General features: G+C 52.5%; 8 protein-coding genes across 8 annotated transcripts, besides 17 other annotated features; 3 read left to right on the top strand and 5 right to left on the bottom strand.

Moving 5' to 3' along the window:
- Positions 1-162: 162 nt before the first annotated feature.
- Positions 163-1,319, bottom strand: EKO05_0003668 (Protein-histidine N-methyltransferase; the record flags this gene model as incomplete). The annotated part of the gene is made up of 2 exons (XM_038938536.1): positions 163-1,083; positions 1,179-1,319. The coding sequence occupies 2 exons, from the start codon at positions 1,317-1,319 to the stop codon at positions 163-165; spliced, it is 1,062 nt and encodes a 353-aa protein (XP_038800609.1).
- A 399-nt stretch (positions 1,320-1,718) lies between these two features.
- On the bottom strand, positions 1,719-2,087 carry EKO05_0003667 (uncharacterized protein; the record flags this gene model as incomplete). The annotated part of the gene is made up of 1 exon (XM_038945303.1): positions 1,719-2,087. One exon carries the CDS (start codon positions 2,085-2,087, stop codon positions 1,719-1,721), a length of 369 nt encoding a protein of 122 aa, XP_038800610.1.
- A 190-nt stretch (positions 2,088-2,277) lies between these two features.
- Positions 2,278-2,311: a tandem repeat.
- Positions 2,312-2,845: 534 nt separating this feature from the next.
- EKO05_0003666 (uncharacterized protein) lies at positions 2,846-7,179 on the top strand (the record flags this gene model as incomplete). Its single annotated transcript, XM_038938189.1, has 4 exons — positions 2,846-5,449; positions 5,496-6,077; positions 6,126-6,929; positions 7,078-7,179. 4 exons carry the CDS (start codon positions 2,846-2,848, stop codon positions 7,177-7,179), a joined length of 4,092 nt encoding a protein of 1,363 aa, XP_038800611.1.
- Positions 7,034-8,001: a mobile genetic element.
- Positions 7,466-7,533: a tandem repeat.
- Positions 7,673-8,204, bottom strand: EKO05_0003665 (uncharacterized protein; the record flags this gene model as incomplete). Its single annotated transcript, XM_038938413.1, has 2 exons — positions 7,673-7,699; positions 7,758-8,204. The coding sequence occupies 2 exons, from the start codon at positions 8,202-8,204 to the stop codon at positions 7,673-7,675; spliced, it is 474 nt and encodes a 157-aa protein (XP_038800612.1).
- Positions 8,090-8,124: a tandem repeat.
- A 206-nt stretch (positions 8,205-8,410) lies between the features above and the next one.
- Positions 8,411-8,466: a tandem repeat.
- A 223-nt stretch (positions 8,467-8,689) lies between these two features.
- Positions 8,690-14,017, top strand: EKO05_0003664 (DNA helicase; the record flags this gene model as incomplete). The annotated part of the gene is made up of 1 exon (XM_038945304.1): positions 8,690-14,017. The coding sequence occupies one exon, from the start codon at positions 8,690-8,692 to the stop codon at positions 14,015-14,017; it is 5,328 nt and encodes a 1,775-aa protein (XP_038800613.1).
- Positions 8,710-8,753: a tandem repeat.
- Positions 8,772-8,809: a tandem repeat.
- Positions 8,942-8,976: a tandem repeat.
- Positions 8,980-9,033: a tandem repeat.
- Positions 9,218-9,280: a tandem repeat.
- Positions 9,457-9,491: a tandem repeat.
- Positions 10,323-10,365: a tandem repeat.
- Positions 10,775-10,843: a tandem repeat.
- Positions 13,817-13,848: a tandem repeat.
- Positions 14,018-14,842: 825 nt separating the features above from the next.
- Positions 14,843-14,864: a tandem repeat.
- A 2,748-nt stretch (positions 14,865-17,612) lies between these two features.
- EKO05_0003663 (uncharacterized protein) lies at positions 17,613-18,917 on the top strand (the record flags this gene model as incomplete). Its single annotated transcript, XM_038945305.1, has 1 exon — positions 17,613-18,917. The coding sequence occupies one exon, from the start codon at positions 17,613-17,615 to the stop codon at positions 18,915-18,917; it is 1,305 nt and encodes a 434-aa protein (XP_038800614.1).
- A 2,825-nt stretch (positions 18,918-21,742) lies between these two features.
- On the bottom strand, positions 21,743-23,200 carry EKO05_0003662 (4-aminobutyrate--2-oxoglutarate transaminase; the record flags this gene model as incomplete). The annotated part of the gene is made up of 1 exon (XM_038945306.1): positions 21,743-23,200. The coding sequence occupies one exon, from the start codon at positions 23,198-23,200 to the stop codon at positions 21,743-21,745; it is 1,458 nt and encodes a 485-aa protein (XP_038800615.1).
- Positions 23,201-23,879: 679 nt separating this feature from the next.
- Positions 23,880-23,925: a tandem repeat.
- A 79-nt stretch (positions 23,926-24,004) lies between these two features.
- Positions 24,005-24,100: a dispersed repeat.
- Positions 24,101-25,260: 1,160 nt separating this feature from the next.
- Positions 25,261-27,147, bottom strand: EKO05_0003661 (uncharacterized protein; the record flags this gene model as incomplete). The annotated part of the gene is made up of 3 exons (XM_038938319.1): positions 25,261-26,207; positions 26,259-26,872; positions 26,921-27,147. 3 exons carry the CDS (start codon positions 27,145-27,147, stop codon positions 25,261-25,263), a joined length of 1,788 nt encoding a protein of 595 aa, XP_038800616.1.
- Between the last annotated feature and the right edge of the window lie 493 nt (positions 27,148-27,640).

Here is a 27,640-nt window from a genome sequence, read left to right as displayed (position 1 = left end):
ACTCTTTGGGTCGGTTGGACTGTTGTTGCGACGGACTGCATACCTCTTCGGTTCAGTCCAGGAATAGTGTAGATGTCCTCCTGGCCCCATCTCAAAGTCGTCGTTGTATCTTATCTAGGGTGCTTCGGAACACAAACTCGCTCCGTCCACTTTCCTCCATCATCAACACATCTGCACCTCAAGTAGACACCTCCTTACGCCGCCCGTTTCCAGACCTTCAAACTCCATCTCATAGGCCACCGCACTGCGATTGGCACACTGCTCTCTGAACGCATCAACACTACCACCCACACCAAAATACACTCTTTTCGCCGCTACAATCGTTTTGCCCGTCTTGACTCTGCTCATCAGAGCGACTATGGTTTCAGCAAACGCAGTGAGCGAGGCAGGGCTGTATATGGTCTCGGAGCCCAGTATCAGAGTATCTAATTGTGGCGTTGAGGGAACTAGGTCTAGAAACTTGCCAGTGGGCGTCCACGAGCCAGAGAGTAAGTTCAGCGTTAGACCCGTTTGTTGAAGTTGCTGCTTGAAAACGGTCAATAACTCAGGGGTGAGGTACAGATCACCATGCTCCTCCTCTTCGTCGAACAGTGGATTGCCGTGCGGCAGCAGTTTGGCGCTCTGCTCTGGTGATAGTGTAGCTACCCATGCAAGGACAAGATTTGGTAGTGTAACCAGACGGACGACGTCAGCATTGTAGTCGGCAAGAGTGAAGATCATGCTCAACTGATTTTTCAACGCATACTGAAAGAGGAGGAGAGAGGGAACAGCAGACCCGCAGCCTAGTTCGACGACGTGGTTCACGCGGACAAGGTCGTCGAGATCTTTCCTGGGCCCACGATCGAGAAGAAACTTGACAAGGTCGAGACTGCACTCCCAGGTCTTGTAGCCGCCTTCATAGACGTTTGTTTGGAGATCCGTGTTTTCAAGGCCAGCAAGCACGTTTTCCTGGGACCCGTCATCTTCGGCCATGAGTTGCACGCGGACATCAAAGATCTCGCGCCGCGGGAGGCGGGCTATGAAGCCTTTTGGTGATGTGAGAGCTAGGGTCGAGAAGGAGAGTTTATCCGGCAGGCTGGCCAGCTGTAGTGTGTGTTAGAGAAGTGGGCTGAGGTCATGTCGCATGAGAAGACGTGACAAGTACATAGGTATGTTCTATTCAATATGGGAAAACGTACCAGTTCGTCCAAGTCATGTGCTCTCGCCTCGATCGGTGGCGGCACATGCGCTATCGACACGTTTTGCTCTTGTGTATGAGGGGTGACGTCGTTTGGGTACTCTTCTATGTCCTCGCCGGAGAAGCCGAAGCTAAAAGACATGTTGCTTACGTGTAGGCTGTGAGTAGAGGCCTGGGTGTTTGCATGTGGAGCGTGGGGTACATTTTTGTGCAAAGCTTATCGATAAGGCAAGAGGCCCGTGCCGCAGTGAATGTGGTGGTCGTCGCAGAAGAGGCAGCGAGGCGTGGCCGGACGGTGGAGAACAGCGCAGCCAGTAGGGACCTCGCATGTACATGAGATTACAGGATGGACGGATGGAGTGATCAGCCCTCCTTTTCTGCAACACATCATATCATCACAGGCCGCTCTCGGCGCTGTGGAAGGCCCAACGAAGCTCAGCCTGCCTAGTCAGTCCGGTGCTGGATAGGACTGTCTTGGAGCTGCCTGCCCTGACGCCAACATGGTCGCTGACGCCAACATGGTCGTTTGGGCATGGTTGGCCTAGCTGTTCCCATTGATGCCGTCCATCTGGGCTTCCTCGTCCCTCGTCCTTTGCAGCTGCGCTTTACAGGCGTCGAGCGTTTCCCTCGGCAGGTCCCAGGCGGATGTATCGATGCCCTGGGCGTGTGCATCGGCCATGATCTTCTGGCGTTCCACAATCTTTTCGCGCATGTACTTGATGGTGGCTTCCAACACAACGGCCTCGCTGCGCCCTTGTCCCTCCATGCCAGGTACAATCGAGGCCAGGCGGTCGAAGCCCTCGCGGATGGCCTCGCGGCGCTTTTGCTCGGAGCGTATGTGGTTCTCCTTCTTTTGCGCTTCGGTGAGGCGCGGGCGGTCATTGGCGTTGGTGGGGCTCTGCGAACCCATGGCCGTGGTGGGTTTGTCGAGCCGTGGGAGGTGGGTGGGATGTGTGGCTTGGACGTGGATGGCCTACGAGTCGAGGTGCGAGGCAGGTGCTGCGTGAGGAGTAGGACAGCGCCCGGCTAAGCGCAGTGACATGCTCCGTCACTGGCCGTGGCATGGCGTAGCCTGGAGTGACATGTGAAGAGAGGCTCGCTCGGCGCGCGTCGGTGCCGGCGTCGGCGTCGGCGCCAGGTGGTTCGTGGCTGGTCGGCCGTGCTGGGCCACGGCGCCACGGTACCCCAGTACGAGCGAGACTACGAGGGGAGGGCGCCCAAGTTGCAACGGTCGCTGCAAGGAGCAAAGGGAGTGCAGTGCCGCTCTTCCATGCTGTCGTAGTGCCGGCCTCTCCCCGCCGAGTCGAGCCGTGTAGGTGGAATTGGCGTGACGATGGCTAATTAAATAAGCCGTTTCATGACCTGATTGTTGTCACCAGCTCCATGCCCGACGTGACGCAGCTGCTGCAGCCTCTCAGCGTTCCGCGAAGCTGCCGCCACACCTTCGTGCCCGTACCCACATCCCACACCACCAGGCTGGCGTAAAGCGCGGCGACGAAGCCTGAAGACAGAGCCCTGCCTCGACGCCGCAGAGAAGCAGCAAAGAGAAGGACCGGTCGTGTTGCGCCTGCCGAGTGCAGAGACGGCCAGACGGGTATACGGCCAGCTTCACATGTGCATGCGCCCAACGGCACCCTCCCCTCCGCCGCCAACCACCTGGACACAGCCATGGACTCGGCGCGCAGCAGCAACCGCCGCATAAACAGCCTCCAGACCCGCGAGCGTCTGCAGCGACACAGCTCGGCAACCTCGCGCGCGAGCAGACGCCCCGTCTCCGCCCAAGATGGCTACCTCTACGCCCTCCGCATTGGCTACCTCCACTACCTGCTGCTGCCCCGCCAGAAGCGCGTCCAGCATGTGCCCGCCGCCCCCAAGCAGATCCAGCGCGTCTCCACCACCACCGCCGTCAACATCTTGCAGGAGATAAGCTCCATCCGCGACTCCAAGAGCACTCGCTTCCCACATGGCTTCATGGGCGAGCTGGAGAAGCGCATGACAAAGGTCCTCATGGGCACAGAGAAGATGCCCGAGTTTCGTGATCCCACCGTCAAGCGCACCTTTGCCGTCTTCCTCAATGCCTTCAAGGAGCCGCAGTCGAGAAGGAACATGGAGCAGGACAGAAAGGTCGAGGGCCTGGTCCTCATGTTCTTCTCCAACGCCACAAAGGAGATGCAGAGGGGCAAGCAGCCGGGAGACGACAGCTGGAAGCTCATGGTCGATCGTCACCTGGCCCTCTTCATCCGCCTGATCAGCTCCACGCTCAGAGACCACGACTGGCAGCGCGACAGGCCTGAGCTCATGCAGCGACTGCAGACCATGGAGAGAAAGCTGTTGGTGCACGACCAAGATCTGACCGCCGAGCACCAGCGCAATGGCGGACAAGGCGGCACAACCATCGAGGTCCTGGTCGAACGATCCCACGAGGTCAAAGACATGCCTCTGGTCTTGACTGTCTCGCGCATCTTCTCTGTATCCTACTCAGACGTCCAAGCAGACATCAACAGATACAAAGACGCCTGGACCGAGAAAGCAGCGGTGCAGGATCTCAAGACATACCAGGCCCACCTCAGCCTCATGACAAACATGACTTTGAACCGCGACGACTTTGAATCAGAAGAAGCGTACGACACGTGGAGAAACCAAGAGACACCCGAGCTTTCACGCATCATCATGGACATTTTGCAGTCCAACCCGGAATTAGCAAAGAGCTCATCACAAGGCCCCGCTGCGCAACTCAGGTCCCAAAATGCTTCAGTGGACCTGGGTTCAAGACAAGGTTCGCAATCATCCGAAAGTGGCGCAGCGTTTGGGCTTGACCAGGCCATGGACGGTCTCAACATGCGCGACGACCTAGCCAACGGCGACGAATCGTACACCTTTATTCCATCCGATACCCGCAGCTACTACCGCGCCATCACAAAAGAAGCACTCACGTATGATTTGGCCGATGCTCAGCACAACGAGGGGTCTACTGAGTACGTTGGGTTACTGTCCAAGCAGTCGCACGAGCTGCTGAGCGAAATTGCGCTCAGATGGAGGTTACCACAGTCTTCACGACTGATTTTGTATTTGGACGTCATCCGGGAGAAGTATATTGATCAAGAGCTGGACCTTGACAGCTTGGACGCAGCGTTCAACTATGTGAAGGAGCCACCACCGCTACCAACAGACAAAAAGTCCCACCGCATGAGCACTATGATGCAGATGCAAACGCCAGAGACTGTGTCCGATCGTTCGAAATGGACTGTGCACGACTTCCTTCTCAACCAACAGATCCTATCGTCACTACATGATGCGCTACTGCGTGAACTTTTTGAGCTGATGATGTTTGTATACGATACAAAGGCGCCACCTCTGGGACCCATCATGTACATCATAACTAGTCACATCTACGAAGATCCTACATTCGATGCACCCGAAGACGATCTGAACCAGTTCACAGAGCATCTCCAACAAGCGCTTCGGCGGAAAGCAGGCGATGTCTACGGGGAGATGCTAGCAAAGAACATTCCCGACACCAAAGAGGATTGGGAGTTCTATCATGTGATCGAGCTTGGGCGGGCAGTCGTAAAGCTGTGTGAGAAGATACAGAAGCGCTACCGCAAGACTCCCGAGATCATGGGTGTCAGCCCTATGATGTGTCTTGTTGAAGAGATGTTTCCCGCGTACGCAGCGGATGCGAGAGACATAGTTTCGCGCATTATGGATGTGGCTCATTCCAAGGGCGAACAAGTGCCCGTGCAAGATGGGTTCGACCTCTACAAGGAGATGGTCGAGATCCGACGCATACACAGCGACGCTTTACCAAGTCGCCGGTTCGCTTTCAACATCGAGGGCTTGCTGCAGGAATTCGTCTGGAGGTGGATCGAGATGGCCGATACAAACCTCATTGGCTGGGTCGACAATGCATTTAAAGCGGACCAGTTCCAGATTCAGTCACAAAACCCTGTCCCTGCTGACGATGAACGACATAGTGTCTCCGTTGTGGACATCTTCCGCTCCTTCAACCAGAGCATCGAACAGATTGTGGCACTGAACTGGGACGAAGATCTCCAATATGCCAAGTTCATGACGGCTGTGTCGAAATCCATAGGCATTGCGCTAGCCCGGTATTGTGACCTGATTGAGCAGAAGTTTGCCAGGGAGATGGATCGCTTGACGCCGGAGCAAGAAGCCGCGGCACGCCAGACAAAGACGCAGCAATGGGCGTCCATGGCCAAGGATTTGTATGTGCAAAAGGAGGCTGTCGTGCCGTTTCAGTTTTGGCCCGAGGTGAGTTGACACTACCAGTGGAGACGCAGCAGGCTAACAACAGTAGTCACTGGTCAAGCTAAACAATGTTGAGTACGCCATGCAGCAGCTCGATAAGCTCGAGCGAGAGATTGGAGTGGATGCTTGTGCAGAGGTTATCCAGAAGTATGCACCGCCACCAACCCAGCGCGTCCGGAACAACAACTTCGTCTTCACGATCAAGATCATCGAAGCAGAAGACCTCAAAGCGTGCGATATGAACGGACTCAGCGATCCATACGTCGTGCTTGGCGACGAATACCAGAAGCGCCTTGCAAAGACAAGAGTCATCTACGGCAACTTGAACCCACGCTGGGACGAAACCATCGACATCACAACCAATGGACCGCTGAACATTGTAGCTACCATTTGGGACTGGGACACGCTTGGTGATCACGATTGTGTAGGCCGGACCTCGCTCAAGCTTGACCCTTCCCACTTTAGAGACTACATGCCGCGCGAGTACTGGCTAGACCTCGATACGCAGGGCCGTCTGCTATTGCGCGTCAGCATGGAGGGCGAGCGCGACGATATACAGTTCTACTTTGGCAAGTCTTTCAGGACACTTAAGAGGACTGAGCGGGACATGACACGAAAGATCACTGACAAGGTAATGTATACATGCCGAGCTCGGGGTTGCCTCTACTGACAGACCCAGCTTTCCTCCTTCATCAATCACACGCTCTCTCGACGAACGCTGAAAGCGTTGCTCAACCGCGGCATCTCGGTGACATCAGTGACCAACTACTTTCGCGCAGCTCGACCGCAGTCTGTCGTTCAGGGTCCAACGCAACAAGATGTCACGCAAGCCCTCGATCCACTGTTTCGATACTTTGACGAGAACTTTGCCATTATGAAGCAGACGCTCACCGACGCCGCTATGATCATGGTCATGACGCGACTGTGGAAGGAAGCGCTGGCGACGATAGAATCGCTGCTCGTTCCTCCTCTTTCGGACAAGCTGTCGCAGCAGCGGCCACTAACGCAACAGGAGCTCGATATTGTCTTCAAGTGGCTCAAGCTGCTTTTCGACTTCTTCCATGCGGCGGATGAAGACGGGAATGTCGAGGGTGTGCCCATGGACGTTCTCAAATCGCCCAAATACCACGAACTGCAGAATCTCAACTTCTTCTACTTTGAGTCGACGGAAGATCTGATTCGTACATCGGAAGCCATGGCTGGGGCCAGTGCGCGGCGACAACAGGAGACGGCGGCCAGGCTCAACAGGCAGCCTGGAGCACCGGCCATGGGACATCAGTTCGGCGGGGCAGCTGGCCTGGTGGGCATGCCGACTCGCAAGCACAAGACGATCATGTTGAGCCGGAATCTGGGCACGATGAAGAAGGCCAAAGAAGAGAAGCGGAAAGAGGCACAGGCTGAGCCGAACGACGACATGATCTTGAGGATTCTGAGGATGAGGCCTGAAGCGGAGCGGTACCTGAAGGATCGAAGCAGGCAAAAGGTACGTGTTTTGCGTTTTCTCTTTTTCTTTTTTTCTTTTTTTCTTTTTTTCCTTTCTTTTTTTTCTTTTTCTTTTTTTCTCTCTCCCTATTCACCTTTCTTTACTCTCTTCTACTCCAACCAGTACGGTGACTGACGGAATGTGACAGGAACGACTTGCTGCTGCGCAGGCCGCAGAGATGATTGTACGACAGAGTCTGAACGCTGGCGGGGGACGAATGACGGGTGTGGGCATGGGCCGCGGACGATAGGGCTTGTTGGGCGCGCATTCGAGTGGGGCTCGTTTTTTTCCTTTGCCTCGGATACCTTTGCATCTTTATCTTCAGCATGGCGTTGATGCACCCTCGCGCACAGTACCTAATTTGTAATGCCCACGCTCTGGGCGTTGGCGGCGCTGGCAGGGTGGTGGCGTTGGCAGGGTAGCGCTGGTCGGGCGATACAGTAGATGGCATGAAAACACGTCCAACCGCGGGTAGTAGAGTGGAGTCCAGACAACATCCGTCCGGCCGTGATTCGCATTCGAGTACAAATTGAACGGGGAAGGAAGGGAGAGAAAGTACTGGATTGTTATGGGCAGGTGAGGGGAAGGGCAAAGGCAAGGGAAGACCAGGCCAGACAGGAAACCGTGGAAGGATGCAGTTGGGGCAGCACATGCACAGTTGTTGAGTGAAAACAAACGGAAATTGATCCCTGGCGCGAGCGGTGGTATTTACATGTGACTTGAATCCGCCTCAGCATCCTGCTCTACCATTCCGCGCCGGGCTTCCTGGCCTGTGCCAAGGCGTTAGCGGTCGTGCGGAGAACAGAACAGAGTGGAGAGGCCACTTACCGGGACAGCACCCTTTCCGCCAAGCTCAGCCTCCAGACCATCTGGATATGTCTTGGGGGCGCTGACCTTGTCGGGGTAGATCTGGTTCACGGCGACACACAGGCCCAGGACGGTGGCGACGAAGGTGCCGAGCAGGACAGCTCCCCAGCCGGGGGTGAAGTGGTCGTAGTTGTGCAGCGAGAGGGCGCCGAGGATGTCGTGGTCCTCGTGGCAGGGCTCGCCGTAGTTGCGGCGGTCCTGCTGGTCCCACCAGCCGGCGTAGGGGTCGCGGCTGTTGCGGTTCTCGCGGGGCGGGTTGATGTAGCCGCCGTTCTGGTTGGGGTCGGCGAGCTCGGCGCGCTCGTGTGCGGTGAGGGCGGTGCGGCGCTGGGTCAAGTGCGGGACGGCGGTCGAGCGCAGGACGGTGGTAGGGAGCGGACGGGCCGCTGCGATGCGCCGGGAGAGCATTCTGGGCGGTGGTCAGCAGCTGGGGGAGCGCAATTGGGGGGGGGGGACGGGGGCACGCTACGTTGCGGCGGAGGTGCGGGGGGGGGGGCAGGTGTGCGATTCGTGGGTCGACGTGAGGGTCGAGGTTCGTGATGGAGCTCGGAGGCTCGGTGGTGGTGGAGAGCCTTGGCGCGGCTAATCCGTTCTCGACCAGTCGGGGGTTGGTGCGTCGTGGTGCGTCGTGGTCGCGGTGCGTCGGCGGCGGGTGTGGTCGTGCGGCGTCTTTCGCCCAGGAACACGAAAAGTGCAGGCAGGCTCCCAACACAAACACCCGCACGCCATTCCCACGCCCCCACGAAGCCGCAGCGCAACTCCAGACCCGCCACGGTGTGCAGCCGGGCCGCGACAAGACAGCGACGGCGCTCTTGCGACGATAGATGCTCGTTTGGCGGTGCGCTGGCTGGTCTCTCTGCTGCGAGGCTCTCCGAGGCAGCCTCCCTCTCTGAATGGAACAAGGCACGCCTGCCGACAACGACGACCGCGACGACCGCGACGACCGCGACGACGACGTGCACCACACCCCGAAACCCGCCGCCACCAGCCCCGACGCGCCGCACGACGCCGCCCCTGATGGCCACGTCCAGCTGCCCATCAAGGACGAGGGCGAGGCGGTCGCGGTTGCGCTCGACGGCAGCGACCATGGTGGCGTCATGCAGCGCTCGGCCAAGCGCCGGAAGCTCGACGGCTCGCATTTCTTGACGGCCACGGCCAGGACCACGACTGCGGCCACGGCATTCACCTCCACCTCCACCTGCACCTCCACCTCCACCACCACCTCCACCTCCGCCTCTACGCCGCGCTCAGCCTCCCGCGCCGCATCGCCGCCCTGGAAGTCTTTCACCGCCGACGGACCCACGACCGTCTTCGAGAACGGCGTGCGCAAGTCGTCGCGCGTGAACCGGGACGCGCCGCCGCCCCCGACGCCCGAGCCTGCGAAACGCGCGGGCAGACACACGGCGAGGCCACCGCTGACAAACGGCAATGGCAACGGCAACAGCAACGGCAATGGCAATGGCAACGGCAACAGCAACGGCAACAGCACGCCCAGGCACGGCGTCACGGCGAACAGGGCCACGCCCACATCGCGCAAATCAGAGCGCCAGCGCAAACCTGCAGCCCCAGCACGCCCCACGCCGCCCGCATCGCCCGCCCTTGGCCATGTCTCGCCCGAAGCTGCCAGGAAGCGCGGCGGGCGCACACGGCGCGCCGCTCAGGACGCCGTTGCTGCTGCTGTCGCGGTCGCGGTCGACGAGCGCAGCCACGACCCACGCGCAGCCAACGCACACGACCACCAGCCTGACGACGGCCTCTATGCCGACCACCTCGATCCCTCAGCTCCCGCGCCTCGCCTGCGTCTGAAGCTGCGCAAGCTCGACCCTCCGCAACGCCACCCTCTCCACCTCGCCCCGCCGCCCAAGCACGGCTCTCTCCAAGCCTTCCTCGCCCAGGACGACCCGCTCGAAGGCGAGGAAGGCCAGCGCATGACCGAGGCAAAGGCCGAGGAAGAGGCACAACGCCGCATGCGCATTGAAGGTGCTGCCGAGAGTGGCGTGCTGAGCCAGGCCGTCTGCAGCGTCTTTGCCCCCGAGCCGGCTCCCGAGCCACCACAGCAGTACGGCCACTGGGACCATGTCACTGCCCACGCCCTGCATTTCGGAAGATTGCTGGCCGACGAGAAGAAGAACCACAGGCGTCTGGCCAAGATCCTTGCGCGCGAGGCCCAAGATCGCTGGTCCGTCAAGTACAAGCGTAAGAGCAAAGACGAGCTCGACCGGGAAGAGATGGACCGCCACATCCTACGCTACAAACAGCTGGTCAAGGACGTCAAGGATGCCTGGGGCCTCGTCAGGGTCGAAATCGACAAAGAGCGCGTCGCCAAATATGAGGAGGAGCAACTGCAGCTGGGCCACAAGGCCATGGATGACATGTTCAACCAGGCGCAGGAAATCCTGGGCCGCGGTGCTGCTGACTCGGCATCCTACTACAGCGAGGACCGCGGGTTTGACGGCGAAATGGCTGAGTTGGGCAGTCAAGTCTCGGACACGTCCAGAATCCGCAACGATGATGATGTCATGTCCTCGAGCGACGACAGCGAGGAAAACAATGCAGACGACGACGACGATGCAAATCTTACCGCAGAGCAGCTACGCGCCAAGTATGAACAGCTGCCTGATCTCCTGGACAGCAGCTCGGGTGAGGAAACCTTTGAAAGCGAAGAAGATGCGGAGGATCATGTCGAAGAAGTCACGCCCGCGCCTACGCCAGAGTCTGATTTCCAGACGGACGATGCCTTTGCCACACCAATCGAACAAACAGTTTCCACCAACAGCTGGAGTGACAACCGCAACAGCGAGCCCACCTACATCAACCCCGCCAACGTCGAGCTGGAACAGGTCGACGACGCGTTGCTGGATTCTGAAGACGAAGAGGACGCTTCTCGATCTGGCAGTGAGGCTTGGCCAAGCGATGACGCTGAAGACGAGGACGGCTCAGAAGCAGTTCTAGGAACCGGAGCATCAGACTTGGGCACAGATGATGATGATGATGACGACGACGACGACGATAATGCTGATGATGATGATGACGATGTTGGCATGATGGGCTTCCTCGGTGCCAGTGATATCAGAAAGCTAAAGGAGGCCGCCAAGGCTTCGGTCGAAGAAGAGGCGTCAGAGGTATACGTGCAAGCGAACGGGGTAAACGGTCATCATTCACCGTCTGCGGCTGATGATCAGGACGAGTCTTCTATCGAGAATCAATTCGTCGACAGTAGTCGTGACGTAGTCAACGACGAGAACGTCCACGTCAATGGACACTCGAATCGCGCTAAATCACCTATCATCCAAGCCACTGCAGATGAGCCAGTGGAAGAGGACATCGTGATGGAAGCCGGAGAGGATGATGTGCAAGCAGTAGAGCTTATGCCCAACAAATCTCGCCAGACATCATCGCCTCCGCGCGCAGAGATTCCTCCTCTCTTGCGAGGTACACTCCGCGAATATCAACACGGCGGACTCGACTGGCTCGCGAATCTCTACGATACAGAGACCAACGGTATCCTCGCTGATGAGATGGGCCTGGGCAAGACCATACAAACCATCTCGCTTCTGGCCTACATTGCCTGTTATCGAAACGTGTGGGGCCCACATTTGGTAGTAGTCCCCACCAGCGTGATGCTCAATTGGGAGATGGAATTCAAGAAGTTCCTGCCTGGTTTCAGAATCCTGACCTATTACGGCGACATCAACGAACGCAAGCGTAAGCGTATGGGCTGGCGAAATACCGGTAAAGATATGTACAACGTCGTCATCACGTCGTATCAGCTCATTCTCCAGGACGCTGCCGCATTCAAAATGCGGGCATGGCAGTATCTCATCCTAGATGAAGCGCACAACATCAAGAACTTCAAGTCGCAGCGATGGCAGACTATGCTTACCTTGCGGACGGAGCGACGCCTGTTGCTGACAGGTACGCCATTGCAGAACAACATCGATGAGCTCTGGTCTTTGCTCTACTTTTTAATGCCTGCTGGCTTTGCTGGTGAAGGTCGCATCGCCAACCTTGAGGAATTCACTTTGGCTCTGAAGAATCCAACGTCACAAATCCTGGACCAAGGCCGACAGCAACTCGACGCTGAGGCGCAGAAGATCGTTGCCAGACTACACGAGGTGTTAAGACCGTACTTGCTCCGCAGACTAAAGGCGGAAGTTGAGAAGCAGATGCCTGGAAAGTATGAGCACGTTGTGTACTGCAAGCTGTCCAAGCGGCAGCGGCAGCTTTACGATGGTTTCATGGGCCGTGCGGATACGAAGCAAATTCTGTCATCTGGCAACTACATGTCCATTATCAACTGCTTGATGTCGCTACGAAAAGTGTGCAACCATCCGGATCTTTTCGAGACGCGTGCCATTGTCACTTCCATGGCGATGCCAAAGTCAGTGGTTGCTGAGTTTGAAATCAAAAACCTGTTGATTCGCAAGCGAGTGCATGAAGGGATGGAGGACAAGCGGGTGAATTTGGATGCGCTGAACATGGTCTTCGCACGACGCGAACAGACGCAAATGCGGCATGCTCGACGCTCACAGCAAATTCGCGCGACACGACCGCTGGAGGATCTCATCGAACGCCAGACTCGCCGAATCAACAAGAACTCTCCGGCAGGGTCCTCGTCACTACAGGCAACGTTGTCAGCACTGGCTCGTCGCGAACAAGTGGCCGTTCGCGATCATCTGCAGAGATGTCTCTCTCTTACTCGTACTCGGACGCAGTTTCTCCCAATCTACGGAAAAGAGATCATCGATGCTGTCACCGTTGACTGGCATGCGCATGTATTCGGTCCCCGACGTGCTGGCATCAAAATACTGAAGCCAAAACCACCGCTACCAAACGTATACCATCCGATACAACAGTCATTGCAGCCTCAGCCTACGCTAGTGTACCCAACGCATCAACCCATCCCAACGAATCATCAATTCGGGCAGTCCACGACGATCATACCACCAAATGAAGAAGAGGCGCAGTACGATGTGATAAGGAGATATCACGGTGAACTCGGCTTCAGATCGCCCAAGACGATTCGTGCTGCAAATGAGTGGTGCAACGAGCAAGTGACCCACTTCTTTGATATGATTCCCACCTTAGAACAGCGAGCAGAGGCTCTTCAGCCTCTCATCACCCAGTTCACATGCGTCACACCGGCAGTCGCTGCAGAGGAGCTCGCACCTTTGACAGTGTCGAAACAAGGTGTGGAGCTCATTAGGTCCTCAGAGATGGCCCACCAGCGGGATCCTTTCCACGATGCCCGCATGCGTCAGTCCATCGCTTTCCCTGACAAGCGTCTACTGCAGTACGACTGCGGAAAGCTGCAGCGACTTGCCACCCTTCTTCGTGATCTCCAGTCCGGAGGCCATCGTGTCTTGATTTTCACCCAGATGACCAAAGTGCTTGATATTCTGGAACAGTTCCTCAACATTCACGGCCACCGGTACCTACGTCTCGACGGATCTACCAAAGTCGAGCAGCGTCAAATTCTCACCGATCGATTCAACACCGACACCAGCATTCTGGCGTTCATCCTTTCATCCCGTTCTGGGGGTCTTGGCATCAACCTCACAGGCGCCGACACTGTCATCTTCTACGATCTCGACTGGAATCCCGCCATGGACAAACAGTGTCAAGACCGAGCTCACCGCATCGGCCAGACACGCGATGTCCACATCTACAAGTTTGTCAGCGAGTATACCATCGAAGCCAACATCCTGCGCAAATCGAACCAGAAACGCCTGCTCGACGATGTCATCATCCAGAAAGGCGACTTCACAACCGACGCCTTCAACAAGGTCACCTGGCGCGATGCACTGGATGATGACCGTGGCATCGACACCTCCGATGAAGCCGGCGCAGCTATGGAGAGGGTTCTCGGTGAGCGCGCCGGCATCCTAGGCGACGCGCGTGTCATGAACACTGTCGAAGATACCGAAGACCGCAACGCTGCTTCCATCGCGCAAAAGGAGATTGTGGACGAGATTCACGACGACCAAGTCGATTTCAACGAGTCTAGCAATGCAACACGCGCTGCATCTGAAGCTGTTGCTGCTGCCGCTGCCGAGGCAGAGCTGGAGGGGCTAGTCGAGAGAAGACATGTGGACGAGTACATGCTGAGCTTGTACAGAGAGGAATATGGAAAAGAGCCATATAAGCCACCGACAGACCGACAGAAGAGAAATCGGAAGGGCCAAGACCCGCATGTTAGGCAGCGAAAAAAGAAGTACTAGAGGTTCTAGCCTTGACTTCAGGCATAGAGAGGCGCCACCTCGAGGAGCTGACTAACGAGAAGATGATTGTATAAGTAGACTGTATTCGAACCCTAGCATTTAAATGTACAATACATCAATATACATTCATTGATGGAGGTTTTATCAATATATCGCTCTCGTATCAAAATTAAGAAGATGGAGTTTGAAAAACGTGACCACTACGAAGTACGCGAGACTGTGGGATGACTCGCAAGATGCGTTATTAGCCTCCGACATGAATAAGACTTGTAGCAAGAAGCAGCTCGGTGAGCAGGGTTCGGCACTCGCACACGCAGCGCCATGCAGCAAGGTGGTGCAATGCACGCATAGCGAGTAGGGAGAAGCGCACGAACAGAAGAAATCATCCTCACTCACTCTACCCCTCTCTTCTTCTGCATCTTGATCTTGAACTGGAGGTACTTGTCTAAACATGGAAGAGCTGTGGGATACCGCTTTTGATGCAGTTTCCGCTAAGCCTGCTTTATCAACCGTCTCTCAAGCGACTCTTCTGTTATGGATTATTTTCGTGCTGGCTTATTAGATAGAACTTAGCTAGGCCATAGATGCAGCGAGCATGGTGTAAACCTTGCACCTGTATCGTGACGTCGATTGTTTTTTTGGTACGAGTCAGCGTTAAGTGAGTTGTTCACCCGCGCTCAGTGAATCGAATCAGGGCCTTGGGACAAGCCAATTCTTTAGATGCACCATATAATATCTTATTTGCTTTTGAATCATGGTAGGCAAGCCTGGAGGCAGTCAGTCAATGCGGAGTTCACGGCGTACTGTCCATGGGAAAATAAACCAGGGGGGGGGGGGGGGCGGGGGGCAGTGCAAGAGACATTGAGGTTCGAAATTGTGTAATTGGACGCTTCCACTATAGACACGCTGCTTAGAGCCAAAGTTCAATAAATTCATTGTTATACACTTGCCAAAAACAATGCATAGTGGGTGACACGTAGCGGGTCATTTCCTGGCATAGTACGCAGTGTCCTGGACAAGGCATAGCGGTTTTTGTATGAGGTGCTAGGTAAAGTCTCTGTTCAGCAAGTGAAAATCGAAGTAGAAGTAAGTCTGGGTGCGAAACCGAACAAGCTCTTAGCTATCTTGGAAGCCCGTTATATGCGTTTCGTCGCTCTTGTGCCTCAGTAAACTATTAACCGTCAGTTCAAGGCCGCCTAGTTCAAACAACTCGCTCATCTCACAGTAAATACAGTCCTCGTTCGCTATAGTCTTGTCCGAGAACCTCTTGTATTGCTTATGTCGCTGTGTCTCACCGCCTTCCAGCTCGATACCTTTTGCTGTCTCTTTCATTTTTATTAAGCATGGAATCATCTAGTCTGACAGATGGATTTCCCTATTCTTCTCTGCGTTTAGCGTATCTTCAGAACAGTAGGGCAAAGTACATCGGGATCAACAGTGAAATAGCACCAACAAGGATGAACATGACGAGGTTCGAGACCAGACCAGGGCGATATTCAGGTGCATCGTCGACTGAGAAGAGAAATGGTCCAATGACATTACCAGTGTGCACATTCCAACGAAAACCATGGCGGGAGTGCACTTCTTCTTGGTGTCCCCTGCAGTGTTCTGGATATGCCAAGTGTAGTAAAGGGGCGTGATGGCAGCTAGACATGACACGAGATAGTATCTGAGGAGCAGAACGCCTTTATGCTTTCGGGGTAGTGTCAACATTATGACTGGATCAACGGCAGGAAAGACAGAGATAAGAGCGATTGCTAAGCCTTTATGTTTGAACCTTGCGGCACCCCAGCTCGAGCTGAGGATCAAGACAATTTGAATTGCACCGAATGGAATGTTAAACAGAATGGCTTCAAAGTTTGTGCATCCGAAGTCCTGGATGATCGGGCTACCGAAGGTGGAGATACCGCCGCTGGCAATTCTGCAGGTAATTCGCAGAGTTTCTAAGCTACCAATTGACTCAACTCAAGGCAGTTAGGAGACACTCACGATATCGCAACGATGGCGATATAATGCCTGGCGATATGTATGCACCCACTCCAAATCTGGAACTTCGATTCATTAACACAGACTGTGAACGTGGGCCGATAGATAACTAGCTGATTTTCTGTAGTTGTCACGTTTTGCTCTGCATGCTGTCCTAATCTGTCACCCAACCTGTTACTTTTACTGTTAACTAACTATAGCTAGCCAGTTAGAACCTCTTGCTTGTCTATAACGTAATTTTGATCGTAGCTGTGAAGATCCGCGGTGGGTGCGTACATAACCGCAGGCACTAACAAACAAACGCCAAGTCTTGAAGTCGATGAATGTCTCCCATGTACCTGATTGTATGCCTATCTGATTGGCTCGTATTCTTTCGACGGCGAATTGCGTTCGGTCAGGAACTTTGCCTTCAATGGAGAGTCTGGCATGAACACCAAGACCACGAAAGAATACGCTACAGTCATCAGCCCACAGAAGGGAAGGATGATCTGGTATTTGTACATCGAGTCGTTGTCGATGTGACCAAGTCCATAGGTAAATTGGCTACCGATGATGTAAGTGACACCGTTCATTGCGTTCCAAGACGCAGTACGCATCGTCTGTTCAGATCTGCACCACCACATCGTCGTTGTAGCAACGCAGGCTCATAGCTTCAAAGTTTCCTAGCAGGAAACGCAGACCTAGCAAACTTCTGAAGTCGGTGCAAGATGCCAAAATAGTCAGACTGCTGTTCCAACAGAAGATGGTTCCAGCAATGTCTTTTCCTGTTGGGAATTTGATAAGCAAGAATGCGACGAGGGGCTGCATGATCAGTTGTGCTAGGTACAGGATCGATCTGAGCCACGCATATTGCTTGCCAATGAGCCCTGCATCCTTTTGGATGCCAAATATTGACACATAGGACGGTGAGCTCTTATTTAGCTGTTGGAAAAGATAAGCAAAAAGAAGGAGAGAGATAACTCTTTAGTCTATACGTTTCAAGACCGCGCGCTCCTCTTTGTGGGTGAAGGCTGCATCCTCAACGTGTACATCTGCAAGCCATCTCGCTGTAGTATCGACAGTCTCGTGGTTGCTTGAATATGTTTTTTTGTTCAATGCGATTGATGGAGTCTTTGGTGTCGGGAGTCGCCATGTTCGTGGAGAATACGTGGTGGTCGCGATCGCTTCACTCTACCCTTGAGCCCGCCCTACCATATATTATCAGCAACAACTAGATGACCAATCAGCACCAAGTCGTTGGCCCAGGGCTTAACTCAACATTATACGCTTTCTCAATACGAATACCCACCTCGGCGACAAACTTGATGAATTCCATAAATTGGCGCTTTTGGAAGCATTCAGCCCATGCCCTGTGGCATCTTACAACGCAACTTTCCCCGCAAAACCCTTTGCCCAATGACTGATCATCTCTTGAGAAACCCCATGAGAGTGGAGCAGGCATAATTTGCCACCGGTAGAAGACTCTTGGCCTAAGGTATTCGGTGTGGTATGGCCCGAGTGAGACGGAGAAGGATTTGTCCGATGCCCTTTGGTGGAACATGCCCCTCTTTACTTATATCTTGGCCAAACATCGAGCTTCAACAACGTGTTAATCTACAGAAACAACATCATGGACGATACGCACCCAAGGCGAAAGAGATATGCTCTCATCGGTACTGGTGGACGCTCGAGCTTTTTCTACTCGGCAATTGCAACATCCTACAAAGAGACCTCTCAGATCGTAGCATTCTGCGACACAAATCAGACTCGGCTCGACTTTGCCAACGAACAGCTACATTCTTTTGGTCACGCCAAAGTTCAAACATACAAGGCGAAGGATTTCGATCGCATGATCGAGGAGGCCAGACCAGATGAAGTGATCGTGACCACCATCGATCGCACACACAACATCTACATTGTACGAGCGCTCGAACTTGGCTGCAACGTGGTCACAGAGAAGCCCATGACCATCGATGTGCCACGGTGTCGGGAGATCTTCGATGCTGTGGAGCGAACTGGCAACAAGGTCCGTGTGACCTTCAATTACCGATACGCGCCACACAACACGAAAGTCTGGGAACTTCTACGTTCAGGAGAGATCGGAACAGTAACAAGCGTCCACTTTGAATGGATGCTCAATACATCGCATGGTGCTGACTACTTCCGACGCTGGCACCGCGACAAGCGAAATGCTGGAGGGTTGCTGGTTCACAAGTCAACGCATCACTTTGACCTCGTGAACTTCTGGCTCAACTCGCGACCTGAGACTGTATATGCATTAGGCGACCTAAAATTCTACGGTCGAGAAAATGCGGAAAAGCGTGGTGTGACCGAGTTTTACAACAGAGCACATGGCAGCGAAGTAGCAAGATCGGACCCCTTCGCGCTACACATGGAAATGAATGGTAAGCTGAAGAAGATGTATCTTGATGCAGAACACGAGGACAGCTATTACCGAGATCAGAGCGTGTTCGGCGACGGCATCAGCATTGAGGATACCATGAACGTCATGGTGCGCTATCAGAACAGCGCAGTGCTAACATATTCGCTCACTGCGTACGCGCCATGGGAAGGGTTTCGCGTATCTTTCAACGGCACAGGTGGACGTTTAGAGATGGAAGTCGTCGAAAACAGTTACGTCAACAGCGGTGGTGATCAATCGCTTGAAGGCTCACTTGAGACTCGATCGATTACTTTGAGGAAACTGTTCCAAAAGCCAGTTGATGTCGAGATTCCCACCAGTGTAGGGGCACATGGCGGAGGCGATGAGGTCTTACTTGCGGATCTTTTTGGCGAACACGGTGCTGAGATTAATCAAGACATGAGGGCTGCTACTCACGTAGACGGGGCGTTGTCTATACTAACAGGTATTTGCGCTAACAAATCAATTGCAAGTGGACAGGTTATTAATGTCTCTGATGTATTTACGTTCTAGTATAGCAAGTAGTAAATATAATACTTCGTATAACGTAAAGCACCACGAAGCCAGACACACTACTAAGCCGGACACTTTTCCTTGGCATTGTAAACACCTTATATAGGATAAGCAATTACTTGTATAACGCACTTATATTAGATGCATAAACTTCTTCTGCATCTTTCTAGCATGTACAAGCGTTGTGCCTTTTTGTTAGATAGCAGCAGCTAAGGTTGAAGGGTTTAGCAAATAACCTGCTAAGAAAAAGGCAGGGGCTACCTATTATAGTACAAGGTTAGTTTGTATTGCACATATACACACATACTAATCTATTGCTGAACAAGTATCAAGACCTTAATCAAATAAGTCCTTGTCTTACCTGTCTTGCGCAGGATCCGCATGTCCGTGAGAATGATTGTCTGGAGGATCTAGGCAGCCCCACTACGACACGGAAGCATCACCTGTACGACCACAAATTGAATCTAGGCGTTCTGTAAAGGGGGCTCGTCACTGCTGCACGTTACTTTTATATTTGTGCTTTTATAATCTAATCTCTGCCCTCAGTAGCTCACCACATGTTCCGCCAGACCCTTACCTAACTTCCAGAGTAAATTACTTTTAACTCTTTAGCTGTGCCAACACATCGGACCAGAGCATGCGATCCAGACTCTTCACGTGAGTGACTGTGTCGCTATCGCTCCTAATTGCTGTTTTTCACGCCCAAAAAGCAACTTCGGTTTATTGCCGGGCTGCGCAGTAGGTACTCCTGCCATGTGAATTTTGTATATAACGCTGACAATAATACTAGCAAGATTGTCTAAACAACACGTTTAGGTATACAAGGTGTCGTCCTCCCCTATCTTCCAACTCCTCCTGCGCCTGCCGCAATATCACTCTTGTGGATGAAGTCTGAGACTGCATCACTGGGTCATGTAGTCGCAAGAAAGAGCCGAGCGCGCTTCGCACTACCTTGACGGTGTGCAGTGATAAGTCCATCCGCGACGAGTCAAGACATTACAGGTTAATCAACATTGCCTTTTACGCTCTGGCTGTTGTTGCCATGGCGGCTCAGTGGATCGTACTTTTTACCGTGGGACGTCTTCTATGGCTTGATAACAGCAATATGGTCATGGTCTTGATATTTAACACTGTACTGTTTGCTACGTGTTACAAAATGTTGTTCGCTGGGCTTAGGCTCAGTATGTGGAATGTTTTCTTCTCAGGCATAACTACTACGCTTCTGGTGAGATTTCGCGCAGGCACTCAACAGACTTCGGCTAACAAGACCTCACAGTATTTTTGGATCAGTGAGATTATTTATTTTACTACACTCAGCTTCATCAAGATCTCCTTCTTGCTCTTCTTCCTCCAGATCTTCCCAGAGAAGCGTTTTAGGCGCATAGTCTGGATGATCATCTACTTTCAGATCGCGTCAATGATCGCGTTTGGGTTCGCTGCCACCTTTTACTGTACGCCAGTCAGCTTCGCATAGAATCAGTGGGATTGAGATCACACTAGGAAGTGCATCAACAACAATACGCTGACCTTCACACATGCTGCGCACAGCGTCGTGGTTTGATTTCGTCACCTTGTCGCTGCCAATTACACAGATTTGGAAGCTGCATATGGGGATGAAGAAGAAAATCAGCGTATTGCTTATATTCAGTGTTGGATCGTTATGTGTCAAGATCTATCTTACTACATCGTTCATACTTACTGACCACCACAGTGTTACCGTCGTTTCAATGCTCTGTCTTCGCTCTCTCGTAAACTTCGCAAACACGACAGACACGACGTAGGACTACCTGGAAGCTAGTCTCTGGTCAGTAATAGAATGCTAGGTCGGTATCATCTGTATCTGTATGCCATCCATCTGTCTCAGTCTCACGCGTCTCTTCCCCAAAATTGTGGGTAGCACAAACCAGTCCACCGCAAAGGATACAATGGGACCCCCCAGACGAAGTCAGAGATTGCACGCGTTCAGCGGACTCATCGCGAATAATATTAATCTACAGACTACCTTCAGGGTGTGTTATGCGAAGAAGCCGCAGACGACTGATGATGAGAGAAGCTTTGTACAATTGGTGGAGATAGATGGGGACTCAAGGAGCGCGAAGAGCTCAGCGAGCTAAGAACAAGGCTTGAGTCTTAAGCGCTCGACATCATCTGTGTTACTCCATAAGATAGTTGTTGTTAGTACACTACAGCTGCAATGTTCTCATGATTCTTGGCGGTATACCGCATCACTTCTACTCGACACACATACCATTGAATACCGACGTTCATCTCCCACTTTGTCCGCCGGTCTGCCTCAATCTCCATTGGCTTCAAATCGAAGTAATCGTCCTGTGTTCACAGCGATTAGTGAAAGTGCATCCCAGTCTGCGCAGTGAAACTCGAGGACCGTCCGCTACCTCTGGTCAGTGGCAACATCAAGCAAAACCTGCCCGCCTTTTCTTTATAATCAGCCATTAAATTGTAACCCAAAGTCTCCACTATTGATGACTGCATAAAATTAGCCTGTTCAAAAGCGCACTGTCAGCAGTAAAAATCTTAGTAACAACATAGAGTGACCTTCGCCATCACCATACATGCCTACTAACCAGCACCACGCCCCTCAAAGGTTGCTTCGTCCGATCTACAGATGCACTGCTATTTCCGGATATTACTGCTACCTCATCGGGCCCTGGAGGCCAGTCAACTCACGAACGAGTATTAACAAGGTCGTGGGTGCCTACTCAATTGACAGAGAATGAGCTCCATCCTGAAAACAGGTCTGAACACAACTTGGAGGCTCGAACTATGGACTTAAATCATTCAAATTAGGTGCGACTAAGTATTTCTTATAAACCCTCCGCAACTGCTTCCAAGGACTCTTTGAAAATCTTGCATGCCTGGGTCATCTCATCTTCGCTAATTGTAAGCGGCGGTATGAACCTCAGAACATCGAATACTGATGTGCTGAGAAGTAGCATGTCCCGCTTGATGCACTCTTGAACCACCTTTGGTGCGATTTGCGGCTGAGCACTTGCTTGTCGTGATGCAGCGTTCGAAGAGTCATGTTGAAGTTCTGTGTTCGCAAATTGGACACCGACCATGAGCCCCTTCCCACGGACATCTTCAATCAAGTTGCCGGCTTTTGTACCTGAAGATTTCAGGTCCTCAAGGAAAGAGAAGATCTGCCGGGAACGCGCGGCCACGTTGTCAAGGATATTCTCCTCACGGAACGCCTCAATGACCGCTTTGGCAGCGGCACAAGCAACAGCGTTGCCAGCATATGTACCGCCCATCGAACCTGGCTTCTGCAGATCCATGAGCTCCCTTGAGCTCGCGATTCCAGAGAGTGGAAAGCCATTGGCGATACCTTTGGCAAAGATCAGAATGTCAGGCCGAACACCAGATTCCTCTACAAAAAACATGTGCCCTGTGCGACCCATGCCAGATTGCACTTCATCCGCAATGAGGAGAATCTTGTTATCGTCACAGATCTTTCTCAGGCCATGCAAGAACGCTGCAGGCGCTGGGACGTAACCACCTTCGCCAAGAACCGGCTCGAGGATGATAGCGGCGGTGTCCGAGGGTGATGTCTGCTGCTGCAGTGTGAGCTTCACCTGAAGTAGCGCCTGATTAACGAGCTCGCTTGTAGGAGTGTCTGGCGTAGCGCCGCCAAACTGGCTATAGTAAGGGAACGCGGTCGCAAAGACACCACCCATCAATGGTCCGTGACCCTCGCCGTAGATGGTCTTGGACCGTGTCATTGAGGCCGTGGCGTTTGTACGGCCGTGGTAAGAGCCTTGCATGACGATGACGTTGGGTTTCTTCGTAGCGCCGCGAGCCAATTTCACAGCTGCCTCAACTGCCTCTGCCCCAGAGTTCCAAAGAAAGACTGTGTCAAGAGATTTATGAGGGAGGATGGGGATCAGCTCTTTGAGAAGTGCAATTTGCGCAGAGCTGAATCCAATGTTGACTTGGGCGTGGGTAATCTTGCTGCATTGTGCGGCGGCAGCGGCGCTGACTTTGGGATGGCAGTGGCCAAGGTTCACAACGCCAATCCCAGCTGTCATGTCGAGCAGCTTGACACCTTTGTCGGTGGTGATATAAGTGCCCCTGCCTTCTTCGAAAACATGCTTCGTGAGGCGCCCAATGCCCTTTGCAATGTGTTGTTCGCCGAAAGTTGCATTGTCGACATCAGTGGAAGTTAGCCGCGTCGAAGAGAAGGATCGCTGGACGCTTTGAGTGGTGGGGCGTGTGACAGTGGGCGCAACGGCGCGCAAAGCTGAAGAAGAGCCCCTCTGCAGCATTGTGAGAATGAGAGATGAATATGTATAGGAGATGTCGAAGGAAGAAAGAAGGGAGGGGACTGTCAGCGACGCACGGCAATATTGACTCCAGACTGACGTAGAGAGGGCGGGCTTAACGTTATAATTTAAGGGTTGTTTTATCGATAAGCATGCGCCCTTGACGCATCTGACGCCACAGACGCCACAAATAGTCACGCGCGCATTTTGAGAGCATCCGGATGTCTCAACTGTCAGAACTTCAAGAGTGATCGAGAAGAAGCGGTGCACTGTTGAATCACATGCTGTAGACTTATCAGAGAGGCAGCTTATTGTTGACTGCCGTAGGGAACTCGTAACAGTATATCTCATTCTGGTTGAACGAAGAACGAAGAATAGCATCCTTCACTAATAGGCGGCTTGTCTGCTTCTAACATAGCCGCAAGAACGAATACAGCATGTTGGTAAGTCTCCAGTCTTCTGCAAGGTCGCTTGGCTGACACGTTTGGTATGTAGTCATAGGGGTGTGCAGGTGCAGCTGCGCGCCGTTGTCCAGAGCACTAAACGTTTGGTGCTCCTAAGCACCAAATGTTTAACGTCAGTTACATTAAATGTTAACGCATTACACTAAACTAAGTACCTCTCTTTAATTAGCTGGTAGATCTTCTACTATTCTAGATAAGTGCTAGAAAACCTATACTAGTCTACCTCTACTTATAACTTATCTCTACCTCTATCTCTATCTTCTAGGTGATTGTCAGGACACGGCTCTGCCCACTATGCCGTAGCATCATCATAACAGTACTTATTGCCATACCTGGTCAGAGGTGGCAATAAGTACTGTTCTGGCCACGTGCTTACTATCTGAGTGAGCATTAATACCTTTTTGAGGATGCTACGGCATAGTGGGCAGAGCCGTGTCCTGGTAGTAATCTCTACTACTTCTCTATTATATAGCAGAATTATCTACTTATAGGTAAACGTTAGGTAAATTATACAGATACAACATTTTAAAGGCTGCAGTAGGGGTAATTATAAAGTAAGAATGTTCTTACTAAGTGCTAAGAGTAAAGGAGGATTCTCTTAATAGCAAAAATGCTAGATTTATGTTTAATAAGTAGACAAAGGTAGAAAAGGTTGCACTAAGTGTATTCAAAGCTCTAAGCACTAAGTATTGCCTGTTTAGTGTCCTGGAAACCAACTTTACTGCTTAGGGGCGATATGTCCAGCCTCTGACAACGCAAATTACACGAAGGCAGATCGAGGTTGATTTACATGCATGTGCTCTACCTGCACTTTTTACTCAAAGCATGCTGACCCCAGCTGACAGTAAGGAGGATTCATGGCCGGCGAGATCGTCACTAGCTATCCAAGCAACTGCATCTCACCAAACGCTGACTGCAGAAGATCAAACACTCTAAAGAACGCTTGTAAGAGGCGGCACTTCCTTTGAAATGCCTATCTCGTGCTATTCGACCATATTTCTTGCGCAGCCATGTTTGTTTCAAAGCCATCCCGCTCTCCTGCATACCCACCGGCCAACGATCGAGATGACCACCGACAGTGCAGACTGCAAAGTGAATCCAGTCTGCAGGATCTCGAATTATCTATAAGGATTAACCTGAGTTACATATTCTCGGTAATCCTAGGGTTTTACTTAGCAAATTAGTGAGGATATCAAAACCTACCTACGTCAGTTAAACTGTGTAGAGTATGATGAAAGTTCATGTAACTTATACAATGTTTTATGCATATTAAGGTATCCTGTTTTTCTCCTCTTTGGTATCCTCAAATCGAGTACGCAGTAGCAAGAAAGATACATATTGTTAACTGCTATCAGTAAGATATTGCTTTAGAAACCAATTCTTAATTTGTGGTTGTAGTTTCCTATGAACTCAAATATCCGTGCGGAGACAGCCCAGCTCGAGGTCACGTTCTGATCTAACTTCACATGATTAAATTATTCGTTAAGTTTTTTCTATCAAACAAGCATGCATTATTAGACGTACACGCATCTCGATGCCACCAACGAGCAACCTCCAACTCACAAAACTCCACATCTAGCAGCCAGACCGTGACGGTATTTAAAAAACCAGGCCCTTGGTCTGCTTGCCTTGCTCCTCTTCAAGCTTCTTAACATTAATGTTCTTCCAGATAAAGATGGAGGCAATGCATAGTGGGACAAAGACCGCACCAGCGATGACCATCAATCGCTGGGTATGAGCATAAGCGCCAACAATAGCCTCACGCTCAGGGGTGCCGTCGGCAAATGACATCTGCAAGACCAAATCACCAAATATCTCAGCTGCCTGGTGTTTGGAACCCTCAGGAAGACGCCTATACAGTTCGCCAGGCGTGATACCGTTCCACATAGCACCAGAGATGGAGTAGCCAATAGAAGAACCAAATCCACCGAAAAGACCCCAAAGGGCATTGACAACGGCAATCTGCTGATGGGTGACGGGTGCCATGACAGCGAGCTGACCGCAAGTGGCGAAAATACCAGTTCCAAGACCTACAAGGACCTGGGTGAAGGCTAAAACGCCAGGGTTGGTGCTAGGAGTACGGAAAGGAATCAACAAACATGTTCCAAGGAGGGTGATGGGCACACCACTCATTGCGATCCATTTGAAGTTGCCAGTATAGCTGATGAGCATGCCAATCAGGGGACCAAAGACGGAGGATGTGAGCGAGAACGAGTTGAGGATGTATCCAGCATTCACGATGCTCTGCCTGTGTACAACCTGCAGGTACGAGCCGAACATGCCGTTCCAGATGAATACTGAAAGGAACATGACACCGTATAAGAGACAGGAACCGATAATGGTAGGCTCCTTGAGATACTTCCACGGGAGAAAGGGGACAGGGGCGAGATACCTCTCGTAGACAACGAAGGTGGGGAACAGTAATATACCGAGGACGATCATAGCAATGATGTAGGGAGTCTTCCACTGTTGGGGGGCGTAGGCCTGGAGCGTAAAGGGAAGCATGAAGAGGCAAAAACCAGCCATAAGCAGGATGATGCCGAAGACTAGCCAAAATCAGTAAAAGTAGACAGAGACATGATAGGTGGCGCACTTACTGTCAAACTCGATGAGATAGAATTTCAAGGAGGCAAAGGTGCTACGGCCAGACCTCGGTTTCTGAGCGTACCCAGCTTTACGGGCCTTGCTATACATGTAAAGCATGAGGGCCATAGCTGGAACACTGCAAGCGACGAGAATGATGATGAAGGCCCCAAAAGCCCAACGCCATCCGGGACCGTAGTAAAACAGATTGACAAGCTCAGGTCCTGCGAATGTCGCGGCGATACGAGGCGTACCGTTAAGACCAAAGATGATCATACGGTTCTTGAGAGAAGTAATGTCGGCGCACATGACATCAATAACGTACAGGAGACCAATGTGCCCGGTCCAGTACAGGACGTGGCCGCCCATGTAGGTCTGGACGTTGGTGCAGACAGCCTTTATGATCATTCCGAGGACACAGATGAGCAGCATGAAGCAAAAGCCTTCGACACGGCCCCAAATATCGATGGCTTTCGACATAGTGAGGGGGACGCAGCCACCAAGCGCAGTGGATATGACGGATGCCACGGTAAGCAAACCGTGCTTGGAAAAACTCGATGTGACGTAAGGGTTAAGACCAGAGTCGAGATAGTTTTGTAGCATGTCGACGAAGTGAATCAAGTACAACCTGGTTGTGTAAGAAGATGTCACACGCCGCCTGGATGAATTGACTTACAAAACAAACATGCTGATGAGCGTAGGCTTATTCCAGATACTTGTAATAATACGGACGCGCTCAACGCCTCTTTGAAACTCCTGAGGCTTCTCGCCGTCTATGTCGCGGCCGTTGCTGTCCGATTCATCAAGTGAAGTGACATTGTGTTGGCTCTTCTCTACGTCGAGAAGAGGGGGGATTCTTTCGATGCCACCTGTGGGCTGCGGGCGATCGGGGTTGAGATTCATGATGGAAAGAGGGTAGTGAGCCCAACTGATCGCCTTCTGTGGAAGCAATGGAACTCAGGGATAACAAACGGTGAGCAAGAGGGGCTACTTGAGCTAGAGTTATATACCCCGGTATCCACAAGGCGGAACCATCATAAGACGGGACATTTGCCCCTGCCAACGCACCGACAACCGGACGAGGAAGGCTAGAATGGGAAACATCATGCACTGCTTCCCACTACGAAGCTTCTGGGTCTCTCAAAGATAGCGTGGCCCAGCAGCCGCCTTGCTCGATGATCTGATTAGATGGACCGCCCAGAGATTTGATGATCAGATAAGGGCCCTCTCCGTGCATGACTCCAATCATACCACAAGCGAATGTGGGGCGAGGCGTTGCCGGCGCGGACAGGTCTCCATGCTGGGCGTGCCAAGACTGCGGCAGGTTGCCCAAGGCTTGGTTCCGTACGACGAGTTCCTTACAGAGGCCTTGGCTAGGCTAGGTGAGTGAAAATTT

This window comes from Ascochyta rabiei, chromosome 5, assembly GCF_004011695.2.
Source record: "Ascochyta rabiei chromosome 5, complete sequence".
Taxonomy (NCBI): domain Eukaryota; kingdom Fungi; phylum Ascomycota; class Dothideomycetes; order Pleosporales; family Didymellaceae; genus Ascochyta; species Ascochyta rabiei.
This window is presented reverse-complemented; position numbering and strand designations above follow the sequence as displayed.